General features: G+C 35.9%; 1 protein-coding gene across 1 annotated transcript in view; it reads right to left on the bottom strand.

Moving 5' to 3' along the window:
• Positions 1-22,108, bottom strand: part of Rim2 (replication in mitochondria 2) — a 109,219-nt gene that overhangs the window by 11,318 nt on the left and 75,793 nt on the right. Inside the window, exon 6 of the mRNA XM_090394761.1 lies at positions 687-961. Within this exon, the coding sequence (XP_090250887.1) occupies positions 687-961 (275 nt within the window). The remainder of the gene's footprint in view (positions 1-686; positions 962-22,108) is intronic.

Below are 22,108 nucleotides of genomic sequence, written 5' to 3'. Positions count from 1 at the left end.
AATTCTGTTAACTAAATAAATAGCAATGAAATTATTAGAAATATCAGGTATTTGGCAAGTACAATTTAATCTAAAACACTTTTTTTAAACACAAATATCAAGTTCTAATCAGGCACATGGCAAGCACTGACAGTATGAAATTATGAAACCAAAACTGATTATAAGAAGTAATGAACAAACACAACTGTAAATTATAATTTTTTTCAGTTATCACTCAGTTTAACAGTTTTTGCTTCAGACACTTGGAAAACATCTATACGTATTTCTATAAGTACAGAAAATATCTATAAGTCGGGCTGAACGATTCAACTTTTGTAAAAACAAAAATTTACCTATTCTAAAAATCTTAATTTTTTTCAAAGAAAACAGTGTTTTCTTTGAAAAAGATCAGGTGTAGCACCTGATCCAAAACATCTGTGGCATAACACAATTTTATAAAATAAGAAAAAAATTTCCTGGCAGTGGTGTAACTAGGATTTTTTAGCTGCCCTGCAAAAAAAGTCCAGTTGGTTCATCTTTTGAAGGAATTTCCCCACCTTGAGCATATTATTTGGCTTGCTAAGTCCCTCTCCCCACCACACACACACCAGATTGCAAGACATTTGCTGAATGTAGGTAGGTACACTTTAAATGACTTCAGTAAGTTTATTTTAGATGATTGAAATTGAAAATAAATATTCACTTACCATGTGGATAAGCTAAAGAGGAAGCACATGTCTTTGATATGGCTCCAGCAAACATAAACTCTACAAAATCTTTTACTGTCTTATGCTGTGAATCATAAGTGAACCTCTCCCGCCTTTCTCTTAATTTTGCTTTGATAAACTCATAAATAACAAAATGGATAATAGTCTCTGAGATACCAAAATAAGATGCCGTCAGTCCTTTATAGAATCCTTTGATCCCACAAGTGCTGTAGATATCTTTTATACACTGAAAAGTGCTCACAGTACCATATTTTCTGAAAGATAAGTTTAAATAAGTTTGCTGATTGTACAAATTCAAACTTTCATAATGCTGAATAATAAAATCATCAAAAAAGATTGCCAATAAATAAATAATAACAATCCCAAATGGAAGAGGTTGTTCTTTCTATCTTTCTTATACCCACAGTACTAGGGTACAATTAGTACCCTAGTACTGTGGGTATAAAAATGGAGGAGAAAAAAGAAAAAAAAAAAAAATTGGATTGCTGAAGCAATTATTGTAAATCTGAAGATTAGGAAAGAGCAAGAAAATCAGTGGTGGCTGTGAGAACATATTTTAAGTGGACATAAGGAGAATGCAAGAGTGATATCAGGAGGTTATTGAGGAGAGTGAATGATAACAGTATAGTAGGAAAGGTTGTCAGTGTTGCCAAGGTATGATGATACGTTGAGACAGAATCATGAATGGTATGTTGGCAGAGCTGTGTGAGGAGAAGAGAGTGCAGTTTTTGGATGTATGGCATGTATTTGAGGGAAGAATGGAAATACACAGACATGACAGATTGCATTTGAATGGCTTTGGAGCAAATGAACTGGAGAAACTTGCTAAATGGAAGTGCAGTGCGTAAGGAAGCAAGTGATCAGAAATAAAAGTTGAAGTGAAAGATCAGGAGAGTGATATTGAAGAGACTGAAGCACATGACAATGGAAATAGTAGTGCGAGAGATGAAGAGAGAACATGAATGCAACAGGAACAGGGAAACCGAAGGAGCATGGGTGGACAGGAAGATGTGGCATAGAGAGAGTGGAATTTGGAAGTATAGGGATGATAAGCATACAGGATGCAAGTGGGATAGTTGAAAGTGAGCAGATGTGGTGGAGAAATAACTCACAAGTGCTTAGGCAGGACTGCTTATAGACATAAAAGTGAACTGCTGTGTTTATTTACAAATGGCAGGAGTATTAAAAATAAGAGAAATGAGGGAATAAGTGAAATGTTGTTGAATAAAGATGATGTCCTAACAGGAGTAGAAATGAAAGGGTACAGTGTTTTTCGCAAGGATAGAAAGAACAAGAAGGGAGAGGGAGTGCTGATGATGATAGCAGGGAATTATGTCCATATAAAGGTGGATATGAAAGGAGGAAAATAGTGGCAATGGTTATGAGGCAGTGTGGAGTGAGGTGGAAGTTGACAGGAAGGCATATTTCGTTTGATGTTGCTGTAGGCAGGGAATGTGGAGGTGGTGATGAAGAAACGTATAAACAACTTGGGTTAGTGAACAAAGCAAGACTGATTATTATGGGTGAATTTAATTATGGCAATACAGATTAGAATGAAGAGATAGCACTTGGAAATAAGGAAAATGAATTTCTTGAGAAACAACTATCTCAGGCAGTATGTAAAGGAGGGCACATGAGGATTGAGAGTTTTAGATCTGATCATTTCATCAGAAGATGTAATTGTGAGTGGGATTTGGCACCTTCTTCCAATTGGTGAGAGTGATCATGAAGTGATCACCTGGGTTGTGGCTAGCCATAATGCAGACTTCTGTGAGGAAAGGATATATGTGGAAGTACAAGGCTGGTGATTATGACAAGCTCAGGAGACAGCTTGGAGCTAAAGAATAGGATGAAGAGTTGAGCAGTAAAGAAATAAATGCTGCTTGGCAACTGACAAAGAAATGCATAGCAGCATCAATGTGTGAATATATTCCAAAAGTTAAAAGGCTGAATAAGGTAGGTGTAAAATGAAACGCTTAAGCATGAAAGCTGGAAGAAGAAAGCACTTTGGAGATGGTACAAGATGAATAATGGTAATAATCATTTACAGGAATGAGTATAAAGAACAAGCCAGGAGAGCAACTCAGTAAGGATAACAAAAATGATCGAGCAGAAATCAACAAATCAGGCGAAGAAAATCCCTAGAAAGGTTGTTTATTTATTATTTTTTTAGGTATGTGGCAAGTAGAAGGAAGAATGATTATGGTGAGATGATGTTAATGGATCAAATTGGAAGAATGGTAACTGCTGCAGAAGACATTCTTGAGATATTCAGTGTGAATATATCAACATCATTAGAAACTTAAGCATAGAGGACTTGGATAGGATGGCTTAACTGTGAATGAGCAGGAGGTATTTGAGGAAATAAATAACCTTCATGTCAATAAGATTTGATGATATATCACCACACATCTGAAGGAAATGTTCCAGGGAAATCAGTAATATCGGCATGTCTGTTTAATAAGAATCATTGTTTCCAAAGGAGTGGAAAGATGGTAAAATTCTTCCACTGCATAAAGGTGGCAATAAGGCTGTGACTACAAATTATAGGCTAATTTTTATATTTGGAGTTGTGGGGAAAGTACTAGAGAGACTGGCAAGAAGTAGGATACAGAAATCAGTCGATAACATCAAGATTCTCTGTGGTTTTCAGTATGGGTTTGTTAAAGGCAGATCATGTTTTACTAACTTATGAGGGTGGTCTGAAAAGTTCTCAGACTAACAATGAAAAAACAAATCATGATAGAAGTTAGAAGGAGCCAAATTTGAGGAATAGGGTGGATGTTCTAACAATTCATAGTGCAGATCCCGTAATTTTTCCATTGCCAAAACACCATTGTGGGCAGGTGCATTGTCCTGATGAAAGATGATTTTTTTTCTTCTGCAAACCAGGTCTTTTCTCATGAATTTTTTTGTCTAGTCTGGTAAAAAGATCGGAATAATATTCCCCGGTTATTGTTTTATCCTTTTCAAAATAATTAATAAACAAAATGTCTTTAGCATCCCAAAACACCGATGCCATGACCTTTCCTGCTGATGGAACTTCTTTGGCACTGAACAACTGGCTTCTGCCCACTGTTTTGACTGCTGTTTGGATTCTGGTGTATAATGGTGAATCCAAGTCTCATCCATAGTAATAAATTGATGCACAAAATCACTTTTATTACTTGTTAAAAATGTTTCAAGCACTGTTCAGAGATTTTCATGCGAGTGCGTTTGTGGCACCCATCTTGTGCAAAGCTTTTTCATTTGCAATTCTTCATGCAAAATATATCCTACATGTTCTTTTGAAATGCCTATAGTTTCAGCAATTTCATGCACTTTGAGTTGCTGGTCATCCAATACCATATCGTACACTTCAATGATTTCTGGTGTTGTTACACTTTTTGGGCATCCTTCACGTGGATCATCTTCAAGGCTGCTACGGCCATGTTTAAACTTGACAGCCCATTTCTTAATTGTTGAAAATGAAGGAGAAGAGTTCCCATAACTTTTATGAACTTCTGCTTCAGACAGCCGTATAAAACAAACTACTTGATAGAATGACTTGCAATTTCACATGGATGCTTATGACAGATGTACCAACTTAGAAAAAATAAAATCTTGCCAATAGTGTTGCCATCTATGGTCGAGGCCTAGAACTTTTCAGACCACCCTTGTAGGTACTATAACAAGGTGACAAATGTTTTAGACAAGGAAGTGCATATACAGTGGTATACTTAAATTTTGCAAAAGTTTTTGATAGAATGCCACATGACAAGCTGTTAAATAAACTGAAATGGATTGGATAACCTCTGAGTTAGATCTGTGACTGGCTATCAGATAGGTATCAGAAAGTTGTATATGGGATTGCAGTATCCCAAAAGAAGGTCACTAGTGGTGTACTGCAGGGGTCAGTTTTGGGACCACTGTTGTTAAAATTGTATGTTAATGATATTGGCATGGGTTTAACTAGTGATATGCAACTGTTTGGATATTATGCAAAATTGGAGAGAGCAATGCAGAGTCAAACAGATATAGCCTTAGAGGAGTTGAATAGATTGAATGAATGGGGAGATAAGTGGAACTGTCGGTTCAATGCCATAAAGTGTAAGATTTTTGAGGTTTGGTAAGCAACAATGGGATGCAAAGTATACACTTGGTGGGGAAACTTAAAAGGACTCCACAACTAAATTTCAGCAACAAAGATGAAACAAAGTGTACCTAATTTGTCCCACCATTTCCTAATGGTCATTTCTTATCAAAATTTAAACACGCTGTGGTTTATTTCTGATCCGTTTCTGTGTTTGGCATTTTATTGTTTCTTCTTGCTTTTTTCTTTTATTTCTTAATTTCAAGGGAATCAGACAATCTGCATTCAATGTTTTATGTTAATGCATATGTGTGATCTTGTTAAAGTAACAACAATATAAGACAAATTTAACAACATACATATTATTATTACCAGAGACCTCCAGAAAGTCAGAGTCAAAGTCATCAGAGGCTGCACCTTTTCTTGAATTCATTATCTGCACTCGCTACCTCCAAAGGCAAACCGTTCTAATCATAATCATGCACCACTCTATGAGAGAAAAATCTAGCTCTCACCCCTTTCTAGACTACATTTATTCTTCCATGGATGCTCTCTCATCCTCTCTTTATAAGACGAAAAATTCCATCTGCTAGCATGTAATATGATCCTTTCAGAAGTTTCAAGATCTCCATCTTAACACCTCTCTTTCTCCAGTTTACAAGCGTCTGCAGTCCACAAGATCTGCATTTCACAGTCTTAATATCACGATTAACACCTTCCCGTGTTACACCTTCACCGTATCCGCATTACCTTGGAATCCAGATGGTAATAACAAAGCTTTCCTTATCCTTACATGTCAATGGTCATTTCATGCATTGCAATTATCCTCTAAGTTGTATTCACGATCTTTGCTATATGGCCCAGAATTTCAACTTCCTATATGATCAGTTTCTTCTAGCATAATCCCATCAATATAATACAGCACTGGATATCTCAACACACAAAGTGCAAAACTTTATTAACATTCATGACAACCATTTTCACATGCCCACAATTCAGCCAATTCAAATCATTCTGAAAGTGGTGCATACCAGTTGCATTCCTGATTACCCTGTATGGGAAAGATTTGACACGATACAATGTCATTAATGTAAAGAATGAACAACAACAACAGATCCATAGAATACACCAATGATGGTTTTAACCACCTTACCGGCCATTACGGATCAAATACGCATACGCTTCGTATCCATCATATGTTTCAATTTAATATCAATGGTATTACAATTTTAATAAGCACTTCGCATCCATGATAACTTGAACGTCTATAGACGTCTTGGCGGGTAGTGTGGTTAAATCATGCAGATTCCTGCCTGCAATGACTACTTTGGTATCTGTCAGTCAATCATCATCTTGTCCATTCTAATAGTTTGTAATCCAATCCCATATCCTCAAACTTATGCAACATATTTTCATGCTATATCCTATAAGTGTTAGGCTAGGCAAAGTCCAAATTTATCATAGTGTATCTATTCTCCTTGTCTAACTGAACCATATCATTATTATAAAATGTAAGCTAGTCACTGAAACATGACATTCACTTAGTGAACCCATACATGGTTCATTACAAAGTACAATGCAACCAATTTCTGTATGCAAGCACTTACCAACTTTTTCAAAATCTTTGCCACCACTCCAGAAATAATGACAGGTCAATAGTCTACCACATCAGTATTTGTGGAATGGAATTATCATACATTCTTTCCATTTCCTGTTGAATCTCTCATATGCTGAGACTTAAATTATATAACCAGGTCAAACACAAGCCAGTTTAGTATTAGTACTGATATCCCATCAGATCCTATTGCTGAATTCTTATTTTATGCAAGAGCTCTATAATCTCCTTCTCATACATCAGAATGATGGCTCATAGCAAAATAGGCAATCATCAGTTGAACAATCTTCTGCATCTGCCACCCCCATACCATCCACCTTTAGTTATTCCTTCATATTCACTCTTTCTTTTACTTCCAACATAATGATAGAATTCTTTTGGATTGTCTTTAGCTTGCAAAGTCAGTTTATTAAGAATCTCTTGCTTAATAAGACTGTGCATCCATTTTATTCATATCCTATTCATTCTTCAAAGTCTAAGGAAACATTCCAATAAATCACTAATGTAATTTTTACTGCTTCCCATGCACTGCCGATATCCTTCACATCTAGCAACGGATGCCATGAGATCAAATCCAGTATTCTCCTCAGTTGGTCATAACTTTCTACTTTGCAGTTCACAGCATGTAACCTTTGAAGTTTCTATACAGCAGGTTCGCTGACACCAACCAAACAGTCATAAGTTTAAATGAAATCCACTCTGATACTATAATCAGGTCTAATACTCTTTGACCTCGAGTTCCTTCTGTCACATGCTGCTTAAGGAAATTATGTTGTAACAACTCAAATTTGATTTCAGTGCCCCAATGTACTACTCACGATTTCAGTGCTACCCAATCATTGTTCCAAAAATTAGCTACCTACAATGATTAGTCATTTAGCACTCAATAGGTTTAGTTAGCAATGCAATTTCATCATCACCAGCAAATGATCCAATAGGTCTGTATTAATACTCTATGTATTTGATCTTGTTAGATGACATCACACAACATAACTTCAAACCCACTGCTACATGGAAAGTTGTCACTAATTTTTCAATAATAGCGTTCTACCAAATGATCATAATGATACAAGAATCAAATCATCCAATACATTCACTATTATTACTATTATTTTCTTCTAAAAATACTGCACCCTTTACTCTCAATACCAATTAGTATATATGTCCCTGAGAGACAGGTCTCACTAATGCCAGTCATCTGAGGTCACAATGTATTCAACAAGGTAACCAACTCTCTCCTTTTTCCTGACAAATACTCAAAGAATTTGTGTACTGACATAATATTACCTCCAAGCTAATTTGTATACTTACCCCTCTGTAGTCTGCATGACCCAACTGGATAACCTACAAGTTGTATTCATATCTAATGCCTCACTTAAGCAGGCATTCTTGCACATCCTTAATAAATCCAAATTGGATAAACACACAATCATCTCTTCATCATAAGCATTTCCACAATTAAGCATATTCACATCATTAACACAGTTGCATCATTTAGTCACTCTTACATATAGATTCTGACTATTCCACCATTTTGATCTCGTTTCCCTGACTCTCCATAGAAGGTCTCATATACCAATAAATAATTTCTCCAGATTCCTGATACCACATGCATTCAAGTGTATGCTGTCCATGTTCATACATTGTCTGGCATCATAGCCTTTCTTCTTAATTCAGTACTATTATACCTCAGTAAAAGACTAATGATCTCCACTCTTTCTTTCTTCATTCTGAAATTATTTCATATTTTTTTGTCTTATTACAACATTATTTAATAAATTACATTTTTTTGTATCTTTATTTAAATCGTGAGGTGAGTTATAAATATTTCATATAACATAATTTACAGATAACAATAAACTAATAATATGAATAAATAATTAACTTCCATAATGTAATTTGCACTGTAATAAAAGCAATAGTAAATAATTATTTACTAAACTTTAAAAATTTTTTGTTTGTAATTGCAACACAAATAGAAGGGACAAGCTTAGAAGAAACTAAATCATTTGAAGATTAAAGATACCTAGGAATTATATACTTGGTTTAATCCTTTATCCAAGCGTAAGAAAACAAGTTTGCGCCTGAACTATTTTCAGGACTGGGGTGACTCGTATATAGAAGATGATAACTTAACATCATTTGCCTTAGTATCCCATAATGCAAAGCATATATCCTTACTGGTATGTATAATGCTATGCATTATGGGAAGGGTCACTACCCAAACCGGTTTTGACCTTTATTAAGGTCTCATCAGTGGGAGCCAGACCCAGAGGTGATACCAAGGTTGAAGTAATGCAGAAGTCATATTTTCATATACGAGTTGCCAAAAGGTGTCACACCTTATTATTAAAATTCTCTGGATTAGAGATAGTTACTGGAAGTTTTTCCACTTGGACTTCTGAACTCGCTGTTCTGATGATTACAGATAAACAATATTTTACCATATTATTAGTTTAATTGATATTACTGTTATTATTACCAATATCAAAAATGTTTTTTTTAACAATTAATAGAAACTTATATACTGCACTATGTATGTAGCATTTTATATGTGCCCTTTGATAAGCATGAAAAGCTATCAAACCTAAAATATACTGAGCAGAGGAGTCTCTTAAAAGTCATAGCTTAGGGCCACAACATTAAATCTGGCCATGGTGATGCACAATATACAACCTCTCAAGTCCATTATGCCTTACCATTGTGTGGCTTGTTTTCACAAAAGGGGTACTGGAGTACCCTATGAGCAATTCCTGCTACAAAAAGATATCTTCCTAGGTGCAGGAAATGTCAACTAGACATGTTAGGTGGTAGTTGACCTTATCACCCAGTGAAACACCACCGCCTTATTTATTGGAATCCTGAAGTATGGTGAATGCCATGTTTAGCCTCCAGGGCTTTTTTTTTTTTTTTTCAATAATAGTGTTCTACCAAATGATCATAATGATACGAAAATCAAATCATACAATACATTCACTATCATTTTCTTCTAAAAATACTGTACCCTCTACTCTCAATACCAATTAGTATATATGTCAATGAGAGACAATTTGGGATTTAGCTGACCAAATTGTATTCTTATTGGTTAAACCAAAATAAAAAATGATGGTACAACATGAAAAAATTTCATGCCAGCTGGGACATCGCCCGGTTAAAAAAGGCCCCCGTTATTTTCGTCAGGGAACCAGGGTGAACAGCGAAAAGTCAGTTACTGGAACAAATCTGGAAACACACCCGACCTCAACATCACCAGAGTTAAAGATCGGTACTATCAACGTAAGAAGCCTGAATGGCAAAGAAATGGAGCTAGCTGAGGAATTAGATAAGTACCAGATCAACATAATAGGAGTAACTGAAACAAAAAAGACAAAAACTGGTGAGATCTTTCTGAGCAATAAATACAACATGTTATGTTCAGACAATGACAATCAAGGAAAAGAAGGAGTAACCATAGTATTCAACACAAAATGCGAGGCTAATCTTCTTGAATGGCAGTCAGTCTCAAGTAGAGTGACGTGGGCAAATATGAGAATGGGGAACTGGACAATGAGACTTATTTGTGCCTATGGTCCCACAGAAGGTTCTACTAAGATAGAAGTTGAGGAATTTTTTGAGGGTTTAGAAAAAGCAACTGACACAATGAAAAAGGAAAAGTTGGTCCTTGTTGGGGATCTAAATCTAAATAGCAGAGTAGGAAATGATTGTGAGACATACAAAAATATTTTGGGAAAATTTGGAGAAAAGAGCAAAGCTAATAATAATGGCAAATATTTGTTGGATTTCAGCTCAGGACATGGACTGGTTATTACTTACACCAAGTTCCAACATAAAAATGTGCACAAATTCACATGGAGAGAAGAGCCAAGGAATAAGAAAAGTCTCACTGACTAAGTTATTATTGATAGTGATGTTTTCTCCCTGGTGCAGGACAACAGAGTGTACAGAGGATTTGAAATTGGAAGCGATCACTATTTAGTCTTGAGCAGGATAAAATTGAATTTCATATTGAAAAGAATAACATGTAAGAAAGTTTTAAAGCAAATAAAAGTTGAGCAGCTCTCAGATGTGAACTGTAGACAAACATAAACAAAGATTATTGAAGAAAAAATGAAAGAGTTTGAGGAAGGAACCAAACCTTGGAGATTCAGTGGAAAGCCTTGAAGAAAACCCTGATTGAAAAGTCATGGGAGGACTTTGGCAAGTTAAAGGACTTTGGAGGTTGTTAAAGAAGCTTAGAAATGGAGGAAAGAGTGCTGTAAAAGGAGTCAGAGATGATAAAGGTGACATGAAACAAGAGAAAAAGATATCCTTGAATTATGGAGTAATTACTTCGAAAAATTGCTAAATGAAACAAGCAGTGATAGCACAGTGGTAAAAAACACTCAACAGGCATACAGTCAGGAATACATATCCATACTTGAAGTCGAAAAAGCAATCAAAGGCTTGAAATGTGGAAAGGCAGCAGGAGTAGATGATATTCAACCAGAAATGCTGAAGTATGGTGGTATAAAAATCTTACAGTGGCTGCACTGCATAGTTCAAAAAGCTTGGACAGAGGGTCGAATTCCCGATGATTGAAGTAGAGCTCTAATAGTGCCCATATATAAAAAGGGAAATAAAACTGGAAAAGAAGTATTTCCCTACTGAGGGTTCCTGGCAAGATCTATGCAAGTATACTTGAGAAAAGGTTGAGAAGAATTGTGGAAGAAAAGTTTGGTGAAGAACAAGCTGGATTCAGGCCAAATAGAGGCTGTCAGGATCAGATCTTCGCTTTACAAAAAATAGTCGAGATAGCATGGGAATATAACAAAGATCTGTATTTAACTTTTGTCGATCTGGAAAAGGCATATGACAAGGTGCCAAGAGAGAAGCTATTCAGTACGCTAAAGTTATATGGTGTCAATGGGGCATTATATCAAGCAATACTTAGTCTGTATTTGAGTTGTAAGTCAGCAGTTAGAATTGAAGGATGTACAGGAAGATGGTTTAATGTTAAAGCTGGTGTGAGACAAGAATGTATATTATCCCCTCTGTTATTCATTATCTATATGGATCAAATTATGAAGGAAAGTGGTATTAAACATGATATCAGAATTGGGGATATTAATGTCAGCTCTTTGCTTTATGCAGACGATGTTATACTTCTGAATAAATCCGCTACAAGTTTGCAAGATTCCCTGACTAAATTGAATAATGGTTGTAATAGATATGGTATGAAGGTCAGCATTAAAAAGACAAAGCCAATGAAAATAGGTAGAATTGTTGAAAACATCAACTGTGTTGTGAATGGATAACCTGTGGAACAAGTAAAACATTTTAGCTACTTAGGCACGATTTTTAGTGAAGATGGTAAATTAAATATGGAAATAGACAACAGAATCAACAAAGCTGGTATGGTAGGAAGTGAATTGAAGAACTTCATATGAAATAAGAGAGAAATTAGTCGGAACACTAAATTAGCTGTATACAAGCCAGTGTTCAAATCAGTTTTAACTAATGGATCTGAGAGCTGGGTTAAAACACTTGACCAAAGACTAGAGACCACAGATATGAGAATCCTGCGAAAGATTAGAGGCGTGAACAGATGGCATCAATGGCAATATCATATTAAAAACAAGGATATTAGGAAAGAACTTGACATTGTCGGTATCCAGGAGTGCGTTAACAGAGCTAATCTCAGGAGGTATGGTCACTTAAATGGAATGGGCGAGGAAAGATTAGCAAAACAAGTGTTCTCTGCCAGGTTGGCAGGAAAACGAACCAGAGGAAGACAAAGATGTAGGTGGATTGATACGGTACAATGTGCCTTAGACGATAGAAATATAAGATCTGATAATGATAACATTGGAGTCTTGAAAAGTGATAGACTGATTTGAAGGAAAATTGTAGATAGGAAGTTAGTAATGATGTAAATTTTTCATGCAGTACTATCATATCCAGTAAACCCCTTGAGGGTACATGTCAGGAATTTGTGATGATGTCCTTGAGAGACGGGGTGCTTAAGGATCAAAGCTGTATAACTGAGAGGAGACCTCCACATAGCCTTTAAAGGAATGCGGAGAACCGACCAGGGCTTCTGACCTAATGTCCAATCCTCACCATCTCGTGGTGCACCCTGTTGGGTATCTACTTGGATACTGAACAAACGAGGATGGGTTGTAATTTGGGATTTAGCCAATCAAATTGTATTCTTATTGGTTAAACCAAAATAAAAAATGATGGTACAACATGACTAAATTTCATGCCGGCTGGGGCGTCACCCGTGTTAAACAAGGCCCCCGCCAGGGAACCAGGGCGAACAGCGAAAGGTCAGCTACTGGAACAAATCTGAAAACAAACCCCAACTCAACATCACCAGAGTTAAAGATTGGTACTATCAACGTAAGAAGCCTGAATGGCAAAGAAATGGAGCTAGCTGAGGAATTAGATAAGTACCAGATCGACATAATAGGGGTGACTGAAACAAAAAAAGACCAAAACTGGTGAGATCTTTCTGAGCAATAAATTCAAAATGTTATATTCAGGCAATGACAATCAAGGAAAAGAAGGAGTAGGCATAGTATTCAACACAAAATACGAGGCTAATCTTCTTGAATGGCAGGCAGTCTCAAGTAGAGTGACGTGGGCAAATATGAGAACGGGGAACTGGACAATGAGACTTATTTGTGCCTATGGTCCCACAGAAGGTTCTATTAAGGTAGAAGTGGAGGAATTTTTTGAAGCTTTAAAGAAAGCAACTGACACAATGAAAAAAGAAAAAATTGGTCCTTGTTGGGGATCTAAATATCAGAGTATAAAATGATTGTCACACATACAAAAATATTTTGGGAAAATTTGGAGAAAAGAGCAAAGCTAATAATAATGGCAAATATCTGTTGGATTTCTGCTCAGGACATGGACTGGTTATTACTAACACCATGTTCCAACATAAAAATGTGCACAAATTCACATGGAGAGAAAAGGCTAGGAATAACAAAAGTCTCATTGACTATGTTATTGTTGATAGCGATGTTTTCTCCCTGGTGCAGGACACCAGAGTGTATAGAGGATTTGAAATTCGAAGTGATCACTATGTAGTCTTGAGCAGGATAAAACTAAATTTCATATTGAAAAGAATAACATGTAAAAAAGTTTTAAAGCGAATAAAAGTTGAGCAGCTCTCATATGTGAACTGTAGACTAAAATACACAAAGATTATTGAAGAAAAATTAAAGACTTTGAGAACAGGAATCAAACCTTGGAGATTCAGTGGCAAACTCTGAAGAAAACATTGATTGATTCTGCCAGAGAGGCATGGGGTGAGGTTGTCTGCAAGGATAAAAAAATCAGAACTCCCTGGTGGACACAAGAAGTTAAAGAGGCAGTGAAGGAAAAGAAGAAAGCATATCAAAAGTTCCTGTCAAATAAGTCAGCTTGCGCTCTTAGAGAATATACAGACAAATGCAAGAATGCTAAACACTGTGTAAAACTAGCTAAAAAAAAGTCATGGGAGGACTTACAAGTCCTTTTTTAGATCTGACTATGGATTTTGCACAGTCCTTGCTTATTCCAACACAACTTTTCCAACCAAGTTTGTTTTGATGCATAAAGGTTTTGCATAAGAATATAGAAAATAAATATCAAGAAGGTGGCAAAATATTCTGGAGGTTGTTGAAGAAGCTTAGGAATGGAGGAAAAAGTGCTGTAAAAGGAGTTAGAGATGATAAAGGTGATATGAAAACTGGAGAAAAAGATATCGTTGAAGTATGGAGTAATTACTTTGACAAACTGCTAAATGAAACAAGCATTGATGACAGCACAGTGGTAAAAAATTCTGACCAGGCATGCAGGCAGGAATACATATCCATACTTGAAGTAGAAAAAGCCATGAACGGCTTGAAATGTGGAAAGGCAGTTGGAGTAGATGATATTCGACCAGAAATGCTGAAGTATGGTGGTATAAGAGTCTTACAATGGCTGCACTGCATAGTTCAGAAAGCCTGAACAGAGGGACGAATTCCCGCTGATTGGAGTAGAGCTCTCATAGTACCCATATATAAAAAGGGAAATAAAACTGAATGCCAGAATTACTGAGGTATTTCCCTACTGAGTGTTCCTGGCAAGATCTATGCAAGTATACTTGAGAAACGGTTGAGAAGAATTGTGGAAGAAAAGCTTGGTGAAGAACAAGCTGGATTCAGGCCAAACAGAGGCTGTCAGGATCAGATCTTCACTTTACGACAAATAGTCGAGAAAGCATGAGAATATAACAAAGATCTGTATTTAAGTTTTGTCGATTTGGAAAAGGCATATGATAAGGTGCCAAGAGAGAAGCTGTTCAATACGCTGCAGTTATATGGTGTCAATGAGGCATTATATCAAGCAATACTTAGTCTTTATTTGAGTTGTAAGTCAGCAGTTAGAATTGAAGGAAGTACAGGAAGATGGTTTAATGTTAAATCTGGTGTGAGACAAGGATGTACATTATCCCCTCTGTTATTCATTATCTATATGGATCACATTATGAAGGAAAGTGGTATTAAACATGATATCAAAATTGGAGATGTTAATGTCAGAGCTTTGCTTTATGCGGATGATGTTATACTTCTAAATAAATCCGCTACAAGTCTGCAAGATTCTCTGACTAAATTGAATAGCTGTTGTAATAGATATGGTATGAAGGTCAGCAATAAAAAGACAAAGACAATGAAAATAGGCAGAATCATTGAAAATGTTAACTGTGTTTTGAATGGAGAACCTGTGGAACAAGTAAAACATTTCAGCTACTTAGGCACGATTTTTAGTGAAGATGGTAAATTAAATATAGAAATAGACAACAGAATCAGCAAAGCTGGTATGGTGGAAAGTCAATTGAATAAATTCATATGGAATAAAAGAGAAATTAGTCAGAACACTAAATTAGCTGTATACAAGACAGTGTTCAAACCAGTTTTAACTTATGGATCTGAGAGCTGGGTCAGAAGTAAAACACTTGACCAAAGACTAGAGACAGCAGATATAAGAGTTCTGAGAAAGATTATAGGCATGATCAGATGGCATCAATGGCAATATCATATTAAAAATGAGGATATTAGGAAAGAACTTGACATTTGTCAGCATCCAGGAATGCGTTAGCAGAGCTAATCTCAGGTGGTATGGTCACGTAAACAGAATGGGCGAGGAACGATTAGCAAAACAAATGTTCTCTGCCAGGTTGGCAGCAAAACGACCCAGAGGAAGACCAAGATATAGGTGGATTGATACGGTACAAAGTGCCTTAGACGATAGAAATATAAGATCTGATAATGTTGGAGTCTTGACAAGTAACAGACTGATTTGGAGGAAAATTGTAGATAGGAATTTAGTAATGATATAATTTTTTCATGTAGTACTATCATATCCTGTACACCCCTTGTGGGTACATGGCAGGAATTTGATGATAATGATGTCCCTGAGAGACAGGTCTCACTAATGCCAGTCATCTGTTGTCACAATGTATTCAACAAGGTAACCATCACCATCTCCAGGGCAAAGGGATCCAATTTCTGCTCCCCCCCCCCCATTAATGAGTTTTCTAGAAAAGTGGTGCATAATCCTATGTGCCTCAAGGAGGTGGGGAGGATTCTAAATATTGGCTATGGATAGATCCTCTGATGCTATCACCGGATCCAGCATTTTGAAACCTTAAGTTCGCTCCATAATATGCAATTTCATGTAATTACATCTAATTCGGTGAATAATTGCATCTTGTTTCTGCCTTAATCTGTCCCCACAACTGAAATCCTAATAATAATTACCAAGCATGCATTCATCATACAATGGAAGATCCATGTCTTCCATTGTACCCGCTGGTGGCATATAGCAACAAACTATATTTTATCCTGCTATCTCACACCAAACTCTCAAATTCACAGTTTTTCATATCTGTCTTCATGCAAACATGAATAAATTCTTTACTGTTCCAAGATGAAAAATTGAAAATAGACATCATCGCCAGAATAAGTAAATCTGGTATAGTAGAGAGCCATATGTGAAATAAGAAGGAAAGCAACCAAAATATTAACTAGCAGTGTACACAAGACAGTATTCTAACAAATTTTATAGATCTGAGAATTTGAAAACTAAACAGCTATCAAAGACCTAAAGACAATTCTTATATCTATGGTTTGAGAAAAAATAGGGAAGTGAACAGCAGATACAACAATGGCAGAATTAGTTTATTTTTATGTAACTCTCACCCACAAAATGTTGTAAACCTATATTAAACTAGTACTAAGAGTGGGTTAAGTTATTATTATTATTATTATTTTTATTTTTTTTTATTTATACATGTCCATAAGGATATGTGCTTTGCATTATGGGAGACTAAGGCAAGTGATGCGAGGTCATTAGCCTCTGTATACGAGTTGCCTAGTTGTGAAGTTATTACTTCACGCACAAACTTTGTTTGCTTACACTTGGATAGAGGATTAAACCAAGAATATAATTTCTTGGCATCCTTAATTTATTTTTTACATATTCTGGAAATCCTACTCTAGAGTCCAAACATAGAACTCTTTCAGTAAGCAGGACAGTGGTCTCAAACTGCATGATGATATTCATCTCCTAACTAAAGACATTCACAAACATCCATGCCCACAGTGGATTTGAATCTGCAGCCAGTAGGTTGTTGAACAGTGGGTATATACACTCAGCCAACCATGTGAAAAATGAAAACAGGTGTTATCAAAGAATGGCCTATCCATTTGCAACATTTTTTCACTGTTAGCATTCAAGAACATGCAAGCAGAGAATATCCATGATAGCATGGTCACTTAAACTGCATGGGACAGGAAAGGTTGACAAAAGGTTTCATGTACTATTCTGTTCTATATATTAATAAGCTATATTGAAATAAGTATTAGGACACCTTTATTTTAGAATGAAACATACTGATATGCAGGGTTCAACAAATATGCTCACCCACTTACCCATTGTGAGTGGGTGAGCATATAGCTGGAAAAATTAGAATATTTTTATTTAATAAAAAAAATTTTCTATTTTTTTTTTTAATTTAAGAAAATATAGAAAAACATAACATTAAAAGGCTAGAATAGAATTTTTTGTTACTAGAACAGTAGCAAAAATCAAAATACATTTTCCCTAAAAATCAGTCATTTTTTACTTGTCTTCCTATTATTATTATTTATTGAGCATCTTGGAATGGTTCTCACATAAAGGAAATGTTCTCCAAACAATGATAAAACCATTATTCACTTCATAGAACTCCTACTGATTTACCAAGACTTATTAAAAAATGGTAACCTTGGCAAGTACACTTCTTTTTTTCATGGTGAGTAGGATTTTGCATAAATTGTCGAACTCTTCTGATACACATATTCCTCATCACATGTTGCCGATATGGCTACATAAGGTAAAAGTTACATCTATACGTATGTATGCTATCAGTGGCACATGCAGAAGCATTCATGAACTTCAAAAGTGGTGTTATTAAAGGATAGCCTATCCATTTACAACATTGTTAAAAAGCCTGGATTATTAACTGCAGACAATATACCACATGCCATCTGAGCTAAAGAAACATGAAACCTAGTCAAGAAAGAAGAAAAAAAGACATGCTTAGAAGGATGGTATGGAAATCTCAGCAGTTATTGTTATTTGACACCTCCAGGGAGTCCAAAGACTCATTGAGGGAGTGTGTGCCAACAGCATCGAACGAGTGATCCTTCCACCTACTAACTGTGCTCAAACTTGCTTAACTTTTTACGTGAGCCATGAGTAGCAGAGGCTCTACCAAATGTGGAAATCATGAACTAAGAAATCAAAGAGCATACAGGATTTGAGCACACTACTAAAAAATACTGGTTTATTTAACAGTATTGATTCACAACACAGAACGATAAGAAAATAAATATTTATTAACATATTAGCTGATATTTCACAGGTATTATGAGGATGGTCTGAAAAGTTCTCAGTCTAACAATGAAAAAAATAATTTATAATTTCAAAATTATTTTTATTTCTCAACATAATCTCCCTTAAGACTAATACATTTATTCCAACAATGCTCCAGTGCCAATATCCCATCCATTTAGTGGTTCTCAGTAAAATCTGCAAAATACCACTCTACAGCTGCAATCACCTCTTGATTCGAAGAAAAACACACCAGCGAGGAAGAGTTTGTTTTGGGAAGAGATAGAAGCAAGAGGGAGCCAAATCTGAGGAATAGGGTGAATGTTCCAACAATTCATAGTGCAGACCCCTTAATTTTCATATTGCCCAAACACCTTTGTTGGCATTGTCCTAATGAAAGATGAAATACGAAAAACTTTTATAGTTTCTCTATTCAGCTTTGAAATAATGTTGGATTCAATATCCACTTAATTTGAATAATTTTGCATCACCAAAGTGAAGCCTTTTGGCTCTCTTTTTCAGTGATTTTTTTCTTCTGCAAACGGTCTTTTCTCACGATTTTTTTTTTTTTTTGTCTAGTGTGGTTAAAAGATTGGAATAATATTCCCTGATTATCGTTTTTACTCTTTTCAAGATAATTAATAAACAAAATGCCTTTAGCATACCAAAACATCGATGCCATGACCTTTCCTGTTGATGGAACTGACTTCGTCTTCTTTGGCGCTGAACAACCGGCTTCTGTCCACTGTTTTGACTGCTGTTTGGATTCTGGTGTGTAATAGTGAATCCAAGTCTCATTCATAGTAATAAATTGATGCACAAAATCAGTTTTAATTTTGTTAAAATGCTCCAAGCCTGTTCAGAGATTTTCATGCGAGTGCATTTTTGATCTGCTATGAGCAAGAGTGGCACCCATTACAAAGTTTTTTCATTTGCACTTCTTGCAAAATACATCCTACATGTTCTTTTGAAATGATTATAGTCTTAGCAATTTCACGCACTTTGACTCGCTGGTCATCCAATACCATATCATGCACTTCACTTGATCAATGATTTCTGGTGTTGTTATGCTTTCTGGACGTCCTTCACGTGGATCATCTACAAGGCTGGTACAACCATGTTTAAACTCAGCAGCCCATTCCTTAATTGGCGAAAACAAAAGAGAAGAGCGCCTATAAACTTTTATGAACTTCGAATGAATTTCTTTCGGCGTTAAACCCTCTTTTACAAACAATTTTATAACAGCACAATACTCAATTTTATCTATTTCAAGGGATACAGACAACACTTTTGTTTCAGACAGCTGTATAAAACAAACTACTTGATAGAATGAATTTCACATGGATGCTTATGACAGATGTACCAACTTAGAAAAAAAAATCTTGCTGATGGTGTTGCCATCTATGGTTGAGGCCGAGAATTTTCAGAGCACCCTCGTATATTCGGCATCTTAAGAGCACAAGAGCAGTTTGTCACAGTACACAAAACAACAGTTTGGTATAACCATGAGACTAGTTTAAAAAATATTGTAATGGTCAACACATGGAACTAAGGTCCTAACTGGCACCACCTACTGTTGGATAAAGAGAGAAAAACCAAGTATTAATTAGATCTTAAAATAACTGTCTCCCAGATTTTTGGTAAATTGATACAGCCATACTTGAACTACAGAGTATGTTTTAAAGCTGCTGCTGATTCCAAAAACAATCTCTGACTTATGACTTCTGTGTAGCACTTTTGTTTTCTTCCATTTGATTCTGTGTGAAAAAGTATTCAAGGCATGGTCTGCTAGACCAAACTTGCCATAACAATAGCGCCAAATGTATTTTTTATGTTCTCCAAGGCAGATATTCTTAATTAGAAGAGGAATAAAAAAAAAAGGAGGAACCTGTTCACATTCTGCTTGAACAGCAATCTTTGGGGAAGGCAGAGTGGGGGGAAGACCGTTCAAAGGACAGAAGTAGATAGGATGAAAGATGAGGCAGTGAAGTTGGTTCGGTGAGTTTCAAGATGGACTGTAAAAGGGTGTTGGTTAGTAGTGGCTGTTGTTTTAATGATTTTGGAACAGAGTGGAGGAATAATAATGGCCAATTCAGCAGAGCACTGTCCATGAAAGTATCTGTAGAAGAGACACAAGGCAGAAACTGAGTATCTGTGAGAGAGGGATCATTAATTAGCTGGATTGCTCTCAACTGGATAGAATCAATCTATCTTAGAAAGGATTTTGGTGCTCCACCCCAAATATGGGAGCAATATTCCATGGTTGGGCAGATTTGGACTTTGTATAGAGTTAGCAGCTGTGAAAGTATGAAGTAGTGTCCTGTGCAAAAAAGCACACCAAGTTTTTTGGTGCCTGCAGAAACTACAGTTGAAATGTGGTTGTGCCAGGAAAGATCAGAGATGCGGGTCAGTCCGAGTAGAGAAATCTGATTGTGTTTGGATATTTCAGTATTACTGAAGGTAAGAAGGAGGGATGCAAGCTCATTCTGGCAAGAGATCAGACAGGACTGAGTTTTAGTGGCATTGAAGTTTACAAGGTTGTTCTTGCCCCACTGGGGCAAGAACAACCTTGTAAACTTATATATCTTGGAGATTTGAATTCAGGTCACTGGTAATGATAGATCTCGAAGATTCTAATACTAATTATTAAATTAATTTTCTAATTCTCATGTGCCATTTGTGTTCCTTTTTTCTTGACTGGACTGTGTGTTCATAGAGCTAATCTTAGATGGTATGGTCATTTAAACAGAATGGGAGAGAAAAGATTAGCAAAACAAGTGTTCTCTACTAAGTTGGCAGAAAAAAGAACCAGAGGAAGACCAAGATGTAGGTGAATTGATACAGTAAAAAGTGCCTTAGAAGGCAGAAAGAAACATAAGATCTATTAATGTTGGAGTCTTGACAGGTAATAGATTGATTTGGAGGAAAATTATTGACAGGAAGTTAGTAATGATGTAAGTTTTTCATGTAGTACTATCATATCTTGTACACCCCCTTGAGGGTACTTGTTAGGAATTTGATGATGATGAGTTTTTTATGTGAGGTTTCTTCCATTTTTGTATTTATTTTGATTATGCCAACTTATGATATTCCATTGTTGAAATAAATTAATGACTAAGTTTTTTCCATCATTATTGTTCTTTTCTCCCGACTGATATACAGTAAACCCTCGATTTAACGGACTAATAAGGACTAACGGGTGTCCTTTAAATCGAGAATATTTTAAAATAAAAATATCTGTAACATTATACTGTAATTTTATCAATATTAGCATGTAATAACAAAAAAATTGATTCACATACTTTTAGATAAGTTAACGTGAAGTTAATGTTTGATGTTGAGGCGCTTGGTTTAGGTAATCCTGCTTTGAAAAAACAAGTTCATAAAATTGCTTGGTATCTTTAACGTATAGTATATACACCCAAGTATATATATCCAAAATTACTGAGAAATTTGAAGAACAGGATTATACACAGGCGCCAGTACCACTGGAGAGTGAAGTGAGGTGGGCACTGCAACAGCTATCCAGTAAGAAAGCACCAGGAGAAGATAGAATACCCATTGAGCTGCTCAAAGCCCTGGGAGAAGAGGCAGTTAAAATTTTAACAGCTCTATGTCAGCAAATTTGGATCACAAATATATGGCCTAGGGAATGGAAAAAATCATTTTATATACCTTTATTGAAGAAAGGCGATGCAAGAGAGTGCAAAAATTACAGAACTATAGCACTGATTTCTCATTCAAGTAAAGTCTTACTTAAGATCATTCAGAAAAGACTGGAATCATTCATGAAGAGAGAAATGCCAGATGAACAGGCAGGAT

This window comes from Typopeltis vanoorti, chromosome 6 (assembly GCF_054136105.1).
Source record: "Typopeltis vanoorti isolate ZY-2024b chromosome 6, IOZ_Tvanoo_1.0, whole genome shotgun sequence".
Classification (NCBI taxonomy): domain Eukaryota; kingdom Metazoa; phylum Arthropoda; class Arachnida; order Uropygi; family Thelyphonidae; genus Typopeltis; species Typopeltis vanoorti.
This window is presented reverse-complemented; position numbering and strand designations above follow the sequence as displayed.